At 34.6% G+C, this 10,265-nt stretch overlaps 2 protein-coding genes across 4 annotated transcripts; both read right to left on the minus strand.

Annotated features, from left to right (window-relative positions):
• Positions 1-2,930: 2,930 nt before the first annotated feature.
• On the minus strand, positions 2,931-4,026 carry LOC105119815 (uncharacterized). The gene is made up of 2 exons (XM_011018006.1): positions 3,628-4,026; positions 2,931-3,513 (listed from the first exon to the last, which is right to left on the minus strand). The coding sequence occupies exons 1-2, from the start codon at positions 3,687-3,689 to the stop codon at positions 3,231-3,233; spliced, it is 345 nt and encodes a 114-aa protein (XP_011016308.1). The 5' UTR covers positions 3,690-4,026; the 3' UTR covers positions 2,931-3,230.
• A 778-nt stretch (positions 4,027-4,804) lies between these two features.
• LOC105119816 (BTB/POZ and MATH domain-containing protein 4-like) lies at positions 4,805-9,242 on the minus strand. 3 transcript variants are annotated; one of them, XM_011018009.1, is made up of 4 exons: positions 8,709-9,241; positions 6,318-6,666; positions 5,930-6,209; positions 4,805-5,289 (listed from the first exon to the last, which is right to left on the minus strand). In XM_011018009.1, the coding sequence occupies exons 1-4, from the start codon at positions 9,083-9,085 to the stop codon at positions 5,102-5,104; spliced, it is 1,194 nt and encodes a 397-aa protein (XP_011016311.1). In that variant the 5' UTR covers positions 9,086-9,241; the 3' UTR covers positions 4,805-5,101. The 3 variants fall into 3 exon arrangements, with proteins under 3 accessions (XP_011016311.1, XP_011016310.1, XP_011016309.1); XM_011018008.1 differs by having other exon boundaries at positions 8,706-9,240; XM_011018007.1 differs by having other exon boundaries at positions 5,930-6,666; positions 8,706-9,242.
• Positions 9,243-10,265: the final 1,023 nt, after the last annotated feature.

Raw genomic sequence — 10,265 nt, forward strand, 5'->3', positions numbered from 1 at the left:
CAGATACAGCCTTAATAATTACTATCTTTTAAAAAATTATACTAATAGCAAGTAAAGCACAACAAAATACTTATCTTCGTAATATTTACAGTAAGTTCAATGAAAAAAAAAAAAACAGTGTTATAATTTGCATGTGTTCTTAGAATGTATTAACAATCAAACGCACGTAAATATATTTGTAAATTAAGAAATTAATACATTGTTTTTTTATTATTTTATTATAAATATTAATTTCAACCATAAATTTTTAAAAAACACCTCTAAATATACTTTTTGTTAAACAATAACTTTAATTATAATTTTAACAAAACATATATTTTAATATTCAAATCATTTTATTTTTTAAATCACAAGAAAAAAGCTACAATTAATTACACAAGTGTCATCTAACTGTTTATTGAGAGGGAAAGTGGGAGAGTTTATTGACTAGGTTCGTCGTTTCAGAGGAACTGTTCTTTGCTTTTTTATACTAGTGGAAATTGAAGCGTAGAAGCTGGAAATTATTCAAAAAGCAAATGCTCAAGATTCATGCCCAATGAAGCCAAAATGAGAGCTATATCCATGAACATTCGTCTCCGCAAACCAATATTTTCGTGAACTGCATGAATTGTTGAAAAGGTTACATGATGCGCTTACACTCACTCTCTCTGTGTCCAGCTTGTTTATCATTTTATTTGTTTCAATCATATCAGCCTCAGTTTCCATGCTGTATCAGGTGAATTCATGGGAAGGTTCTCATTTAAGAGACTCCAAGCGGTGGAAAGGATATGAAGAAACGATCGCGTAATTTCCATTTGAAATTTCAGCAATTGTGCCCGCCTGGACCATTTACAGTTTCTTTCGATCCTCCGGGACCTGTTGATCCAAGGATGCTTTGACCTAATCTCAAAGCTGATGGCAATTTTTAGACAGTTGTCATAAAGCGAATGTGAAATAGGATGATTCTCGTGCATTGAAAAAACTTGAAAACTAATGTAGATACGCATTGGATTACTATAGATTATAATAGTAGGGTTACTTCTTCTTTTTTCTAAGCTGAAAAATAAGATGAGCTTCTCTCAGAGGTAAAGTGATCTTTGCATGAGGTTAATTTGTTTAACAAAATGGTTCACAGCAACAAAGACATTATTTTCAGTGTTTTTGCTAGAGAAATGCAAGAGTAAGAGGAGTGCACCGCATTGCCAAAAAAAAAAGCCTAAACCTCTAAGGTGCCATTCTAACTTAACATTGTAAGTGTATACGGAAAAGGCCACTGAATCAAAGAATATAATGTAAACCTTGATGGATTCTGCAAAATAATATGTTGAACAACGTAATGCATCGATCAAATTAATGTCTAAATGCATACCCTTTATATGTTTTTGATCTTGTTATGGAAGAAGAGAAAGGCATAGCATGAGAAAGAAGAGACTATAGGGAAGCCTAGGTTGACTTCCTGAAAAACTAACAAAAAGCTTTCATGTAGAAACCTTCCTGAAATGCTCAGGCAAGTCATCCTTGGCTTCCACACAAGATCACTCTGATCCTCATATTAGACCTCTCTTCTCTCAATTCATATATATGCTACAAATGCAATGCCAATTCTACATGTCGAAGTCTTTATTTATAGGCCACGAAAGAATAGAAAATATCACTTTTATATATGCTCTACATATATTCTTGAGGATTTCTCTGATTTCATTGCATTTTATGCAACTCAACATTACACTATTTGAATGCTCATAATGGGAAATATTCCTCCAGATTATATCCCTCTTAAAGGTTCTGCAAGAATTTATGCAGAAAAGGGGATGATTATCAACTTGAATGAATTGATTTCGTCGACCCCTCGCATCCTCCAAAGGCTATTGATAAAATATATACATATTCATGCATATAGTTTATCTGAACAAATTAATAGTCTTGCTTAGTCTTTATAGGGCCATAACTGATCATCATAACACCACGATGGTTTGGTTTTGATCATTTTGGAGATATATACGACAATTGTTGGGACTGGAATCTTAACTAGGGCTGTTAGTTAATTAGGATGAGTGCTCTGGGATAGATGCTGTTTCAAGGCCTAACTCCTGCCCTTACCAGACAAAGGCACTCCTGCTCTTACGAGACATGCATAATAAAATTCTCTTAAATAGTGAATTTATATATTTTTAAAATATAAATTATCTTGATTTTTTTATATTGAAACAGTAACTAAATGCTACAATAAAAAAAAACACATTTGATTCCCTAGATTTATCTAAATGATATATATATATATGCGCGCGCGTGTTCAATATAGCTAGGATCCCTTTCCATGGCAGCTCCAAATAGTCTTCGCCTCCTTTCTTTCTTTTTTTCCAGTCAGCTCAAATGATACATATGTAAAATGTTGATCAAGATGAGTGAAGTTTATGTTGCACTCGGAACATTCATGATTAAGAAGAATTAAAAGGTGGAGAAGATATTGTGTGTGTTTGGTAAAGCAGGTTTTTTAAAAGTATTTTTAATTGAAAATATATTTAAAATGATTTTTTAAAATTTTTTACATCAACATGTTAAAATTATTGGAAAAATAATTAAAAGAAATAATTTAACATTCTTTTTAAGTAAAAATCAATTAAAAAACCTTTAAAGAATAATCTTATCTGCAAAAACAAACACATATTTAATATTATTGCATAATTTTAGACCTAACAAAGGATTTAGAATTATATATATATATATAGATAGATTGCCAAGGTTATTTATGATTGTGACTAGCTTTAGCTGATAGATGACAACCCTTTTCAGAAATCGTGACTTTTAGGGCATATAGATGGAAAGATGAACCAGTCTTAAATTAAGGTCAACACATGTGCCACTGTACAAGAATGTTCTGTTCTAGTTGACTGTCTTTACAAGCTCGCACCCATCTTATTCGATTATTCCGTCTGTTTTTCTTCTTTTTCTCTTCAATTTTTTTTTTTTTAAATGGGAATTGATACTTTCAAGTTTTTGGGATGCAAACAGTTCATAAGCTTTTCAGTAAGAAGCAATGGGAATTGGTCTCTGTTTTCCCCTGTTAAAAAGGGCTGAAAAATGAGAAGGTAATGAAGCAACAAACAAACAGGTTAATGATAATCCACAATTGAATTGTTCAAGCCGGCCGTACTCTTTAAACAAATCAAAATTCTTCTGAAAACCAGTAAGAGAATCAAGAATTAGGCCCCAAATTTTGCTCATAATTAACATCTTCTCCTTTCCCACCTCTAATCTGCTCCACCATCCTTCACTTTAAGGACTGGCTTTTCAGCAGTACTCGATACAGCATCATCCTTATCCTTCACCATAACAACTGGCTTTTCAGCAGTACTCGATAAAGCTTCATCTATATTTACAGAGGCTTCTTGATTAGTAACACATGATTCATCATCGTTTATTTGTATCTTCTTTCTTCTACCTCTGCAGGTTCTCTTAAATCTTGGATTTCTTGTATCGAGTCTTCTATGCCAACTCAACATGCTAAGAACCTTACCACATATGGAACACGACCTGCAGTCCATTAAATACAATCATAGATATAATTAGAAATTAATTGCCTTTAATTAGCCTTGTCAATAACAATAGTAAAACAATAATTATAAGAACCTGTGTAATTATACTCACACGGAATCTTCTTGGCAAAAAGTTGGGCAACGTCTAGTGCATGAACCGCACCAAAGCAGCATAGCGGTAATCACTATGAATTTGATAAGTCAAAAAATTGTGGATGTGGATGTATGGAGGAGACAAAATTAAAGAAAACTCAGTCTAATTAAAGATTAATTTTGGTATGTTATGCGATTGGTTGGGGGTGCGTATTAGGATATATATATACAGGAGTCTTAGTTCCTTGGGGAGGAAGAATTTCCAGCCAGGGTTTGGCTCCGCTAGGGTTTACTTGGTCATCGACCTTGAATATTCATTAAAAGAGCATGGAAATGATTAATTATGGATTTGTTTAGGATATTAGACATGGGCCATGGATCCTCGAGAAAGAGTTCTTTGCACGTAGCTGGAAGCCTACAGGAGCTTCGAGGAGGTAATTAGAGTGATTATTAGGCTAGCTAGGATGTAAGACTATAGATAGTCAAAGGTGTTTCAGCATTCATTCGAGTAAAAAGCTAAATAATAAAACAATAAACATTTCCCAGAAACTTTTTAACCTTCTAATGCTTTAATAATTGGTCGCTAATTGCTTTACAAATATCCTCTTTTGATTTATTTCCTCTTTTATTGAAACCGAAACCATAGTTACCAAATTTAAATTTGATAGACTGAAGGATTAACTCAATGACTTGTCAATCCGAAGCCTAACCCCAGCTTGGTTTGCTTTCAAATCAAGTTCAAAATTAACCGGGTAACCTCATGAGATATAATATAATATAATTGATTTGATTAAATCTAATTCAGATATAATTGTGTCAACTTTAATTATTATTATTTTATTATCTTAAAAAAACTTAAGTCGTTTTTTTTTTATCCTCTCTCTCTCTATATATATATATAAACACACCAGATCCCACCAAAGCCAAGATTGATTAACTGTGCTTGCTATACGGTGAATGCTGGTTACTTTCGAATCTCTCCCATCCCCTGAGACCTGAAATAAATCCATGCAGCAGACTTGGTTTAAAGCATACACCAAACATGAATTGAAACCAACACACCAGCAGCCACTGAACAGGAACATTCTCTAGAGCTGCTCTAAGCAGGCATGGCGACAAATGCACTTTGTGCTCCTGCTCGACGAGTCCAAACATGGAAAAAGGGAGTAAAATGTGCAGAAAGGAAAGGAATTTCTAGTAATTAAGGCTGTTTCTCTCTATTTGAGAAACACAGAATTTGTTAGCATGTTAAAAGGGAAAAGGGAAAGGGAAAATTTCACAAGCCATGTTCCATACATACTCAGAACATGAGTAAACAACACAGCTTATGGTTATCAACATGACAGCTTACAATACATACCCGCAATCTACCACCAGTTCAAACTGAAAAACATGGCAGGCCCTCCTATGTTACACAACGTTTTTTTGTTTTCTATTCTGCATTTTTTTCCGTCATCACTCTCATTTACAAAGATCAGCTGGATGTCCAGATACTAGGTTCTTTGTCTGACTCTTCGGCCAGTGGTGTCACAACCATCTGAAAGCTGGGCCCATACACTCCGCGACTTTCCGCCTTCACTGCTGCAATCCTCCTCACAACCTGCCACCGTCTTCAGTAACTCTGATTGTAGTGACGGGCAGTTCTCCTTGAGGTAGGTAAAGCCATCTGACCGCATTACAGCTGCAGTAATGATGCCCAAAGGAGATGAGAAAACCGTATCAAGCACCATCAATTCATCATATATTGAACAATGAGGCATATCTATAAATCTCAAATTTCCACCTGTGCAGTTCATGAATAAAAGGAGATACCGATATATAATGTACACCTGTGGTTCATAGCAATAGTTTGCATTATGTGATGCTTTCAAGTTTCAAGTGAAAACCTTGACACAATACTCCAGTGGGAACATTTGCTTCCCTCATAAATACCACGTCATTTACTTCAGTCCTCATTCCTCATTATCTTCCCGTACAAGTTGGGCACACTATGAAGAGCAGCATTTTAGATGTGCGAATTTAAGACAATTTTGCCTGGCTACACAGATGTATGAAGTGGAACATGATTGCCAAGCAGTTAATTTATGCCCTCCAAAGCTACATCAAAACAAGGTTGATGTGAGGTCCTTCTCCTACCACCACCAAGTGATGACTTGGCAACATATTTATGCAGAGGACTTATTTTTATACAGTCCTTCACAGCTAGATTTCACAAAGGCCCTTAGCCTATCCCCTCAATTGACACTGTTTATTTTGACAGTCATACAATTCTCTAAATAATGAATGGTAAGGGAAATTCAAAAGGGGAGACTAGAAATTACCTGCAAGGTTTTCAGCAGCGAATTTTAGGCAAACAGCTTTTAACTCTGTTGCGTGATGACAGTCAGCCAAGGCAAGGATGCTGGAAACAGAATTCACAGATATATCCTTGCAGAGATGAGACTCGCACATCAGTCTGAGTCTGTCCAGACCATACCTGTCTGCTGCAGCTAGCAGCTTTGTTGTTAATGTTTCAGACACGGAGCAGTCAGAAGAAGAGCTAGAAGTTGCCATGTCCACATCTTCAGTGAGAGTATCTCGGTATATGAAGTGCAACATAGCCTGGAGGGAATCACATAAGGAAATAAATAAACACAGAAAACCAACAAGAACACAAATCCTGACCCAATATGCCTTTAAAAGATTCGATCTTATGGGAATAAAAATCACCTTGAAAACCATAGGTTCTAGATCAGAAATGACAATCTCTTGTTCATCTTCCTCTACGCCATCATCAAAAAATTTAGATCGAAAAAAAGGAGATCGGGCAGACAACACCAACTTATGAGCATGGAATTTTTCCCCTGCCACATTAAAAATAACATCTGAACCTTCCATATTGTCGAGCAGCATGCCAAAATGAGCTCCTATATCAGACTCTGGAACCTGAATTGAGTTTAACTGGGAACAATTTGTTGCAGAAACTACTACTCCAACAGTACAATTAATTTTCAAGCAATCATTCTTAAGGTAATCCGATGTTTCAAGCATTGCTCGTCTGAAAAATCGCTTGTAACCCCTACATTAAAGAAAACAAGACAGTATAAACATCTAAGTCCAAAAGTTGCCATTGAATCATTTCAAAATAAGGACCTAGCCTGTCTCAAATATATATCTCAAAAATCAGGAAAATTGGGACGTTGAAATTCAAATATATTGAACATTTTACACATCCACACCAAGCAGAAGGAGGCAAACATACAAAGGAAATAATAGAGATAAAGCAGGGAAGAGGGTAAGAAAAGGGGGCCACTTAAATAAAATGAATCAAAATTCTAGTCTTAACTCTCAAGTCAACGCAAGGAAGATGGCATAAATGCAGAAGAAACAAAAATAAAAGATTAGCCATGACTATTGCTGAAGCTATGCAAAATCATACTAGAAAGCTGGGATAGAGCCCTGGTACCATAAAGGTGCACTATCAGTGCTTTCTGTTTCTGACAGTTAATTAAACTTCAACACCTGTTCACAGAAAGTATACATAGAGAAGGTGGAACACTCTGAAGAAAAATAATTATCAAAGGAATGAAAACATTAAAGAGAAAGAAAACAAGAAAGTTAAATAGAGGAAAAGCAAGATGCAAAAGAAACCAAATCCAAAGACTTCAAAAGTGTTTTGGAGTAAAACATATAATAGGAGTGCCCAGATTATCTAACAAACTCAAAGTAAGATGCTCAACCACAAGCTCCACATCACACAGTGGAATAACATCCCAAGTTCGAGGTGCTCTTCTTTTCCTAATCATCAATGCCAAACATCCATCAATTAGAGAGCTGATTTACATTTTCAATTGTATAAGTTCTCGAAAATCTTTTCAAGGTAAATATAAACATTGATGAGCCTAACCCTTATAAGCTAGAATGGAATGTAAAGAGAGAGAATATTCAGCACCCTAAAATGTTCCTAAATTTTCAGAAGAGTCAAGCAGCATTTAACAGTCTATGTTAGCTGGTGTGTACTTTCTATACTTAAAGAATGATTTCTACAGAAGGCATGCTAATCACAGAGTTGTTACAGAAGTAAAAGATGTCATTTCCATCTTAATATGGATCCATGACTACTATGACCTCTATGATTTGAGAATTGGAGACAGCATCACAGAGATTAGTTATACCTTAAAAATTAATGGAGTGAAGAACAGGTTGTGAATTACAAACAATATCCCTTCAAATTCAGTAGAGGTGTAGAACCTGGACTTCACTGACTAAAGATCTCCTTACAGGTAACTTTTTTCAATTCAAAGAACACCATCAAGCTTATAGGAATTAGCCCTTTAGCTCTATGCTATAGGACAAAAAAAATCTTCCCCAAAGGAAAAGAAATTCTACACATCACATGATGTCTGATTAACCAATAGCACAAATTCAACCATGAATAATTAATACAGACACCAGTTAGACCAAAAGGCATTCAATATACACCCCAGAATATCACCATAAAAAATGCTTCAGAAATTCTAAACATATTAACAGAAAAAACACAAACTAGAGCAGTATCTATATGCTCTCTCACAATATATTCCTTTTCTCTTCCTCATTAAATAAACCCAACAAAGGAACAATGCTATTCAACATCAACAACACCTAACGTATCACTTGAGCATTTCTATATAGAACTATTTCATCAAACTTCATCGAAAAGCAATGAATCAACCACATACCAAAACAATACACCATTTTAACCGGGTAACACAATCCAACCAGAACCAAATTTTTACATGAAAAAACAACTTGGACACCACAATTCTTCTTGCTTGTCATCTCACATAAGCTAATCACATAAAAAAACTATAAGAAAACCAATCCTATGCAACATATCAAGAGCTAACCCTCTCAAAAACCAATCAAACACACCATCACCCACATTAACAGAAAGAAGCGCTCTTTTCAACACCAATTCAAATTACCACACGCGATCGCAACAATCAACTATCATTCTCCTCACGCAACCCCATTACTTCTAAAAAAATCAATCAAACAAACAAAACACAAAGCAGCCACTTCAAAAAAATACCAAAAAAAAACACGAAATTTAAACTCAAAAATCAAATTTATTACCACATACTACCGCGATACTTCAACGTATAAGGCCCACCCTCAAGCGACCGATCAAAATGACTATGAACTTTATGTTTTCCTTTCCCACTCTGATCAACAAGCGTCAATTCAAACAAAGCCCTAACATCCGTCCCCTCGCTAGCCAACGCGATAAAAACGGACACATAAGCTGAATGATCTTCCGGATTTTTCCCATCTGGGTAAAAATAAATCGCCCATTGATACCCTCCCACCGTAAAATTATCGCTCGCGATGTGCTTTCCTACTCCCATTCCTTTCGCCAGTGAATAGCCTTGTATTACGAACTTGTGAGAGCCGTTTACCGTTTCGGTTACGGACCGGGAGGTTGTGGGCGAGACCAGTGGGTTCGGTTCGGTCATCTTGACAGATTGTTGTTCATGCAAATTAGGGTGTATCTTTTTTTACGATTGCAGAGAGACTGGGGATTTTACAGGGAGGAGGAGGAGGAGGAGGAGGAGGGTCTAGATTCTAGAACTCTCTAGTTGAGCGGATAAAAGGGGGTGGTAGAAATGACTGTTGCTGGCTTTAAGGAAATTGATTTTGGTGACGTGGTGGTGGTTTATTGGGTGGATGATGGTAAGAAAGTCAATATTATTAAACCAATCCGGCCTGAAAATTAATCCGATCCAAGGGGGGCTTATGAAAATTAACTGGAACTCCATGTATATATAATTCTTGAATTGCTTAAAAATTTTAAAATAATATTCTTTTAAATTAATTCAAATTAAATTGTTAACTTTGAAGAAGGTTGTTTTTTGAGTTTCATGGTGTAACGGTTACCTTGTTTATGTTATTAAACAAAGGATTATTTATCGTGGGGTCACAGGTGTTTCATAATTAATTAATAAAGAGGCAGAGCCAATTTTCTTATGCTTATAGGCCAATTTAGCTAGGCTCGGAGAAGAACATTACTTAAAAATTCATTAGTAAACTCGTTAGCTTTGAGAATTAGGTTCGCGAGTGATGATGGCTTCTCACCTCTAATAAGCCGCCATCGATGACTCTTCAGTGGTCAAATTACATTAAGGATGTTCGCAGGGCGGTGCTAGAATTATTTCCTAGGGATAGTTAAAAATAATCTAACAAGACATAATATTTATTTTAATTTAATATATATGGGTTATAAAAAAACTAATATAGTTTAGTTTTATTTAAATAATTTATTACAAACATGTAATAATTTTTTTTACAAAGTAAAAAGTCCAGAGGAATACTAAATTAAATCTAAATAAAGTTAATTTTATTTTTATGATACATTTATTATTTTAATATTATTGGTCTTTATATTTCTCAAATATAAACATACAAAGTATATAAAAAATATTAACTAAAGTAAATCATTATTTTATATTTGATAAACTTTAAAATAAAGTAAAAAATAATAAAAAATAATTCTTACCTATTTATTTTAATTATACTCTTTTTTTTTCATATAATAGAAATCATTAATTATTATATTAATTGTGAATCTTTTAATAATTTTTTTTACTATATAAACAAACAAATATTTTGCAAGAAAATATCCTCTCTATGATTATG

Source organism: Populus euphratica, unplaced genomic scaffold (assembly GCF_000495115.2).
Source record: "Populus euphratica unplaced genomic scaffold, PopEup_1.0 scaffold3624.1, whole genome shotgun sequence".
NCBI lineage: Eukaryota > Viridiplantae > Streptophyta > Magnoliopsida > Malpighiales > Salicaceae > Populus > Populus euphratica.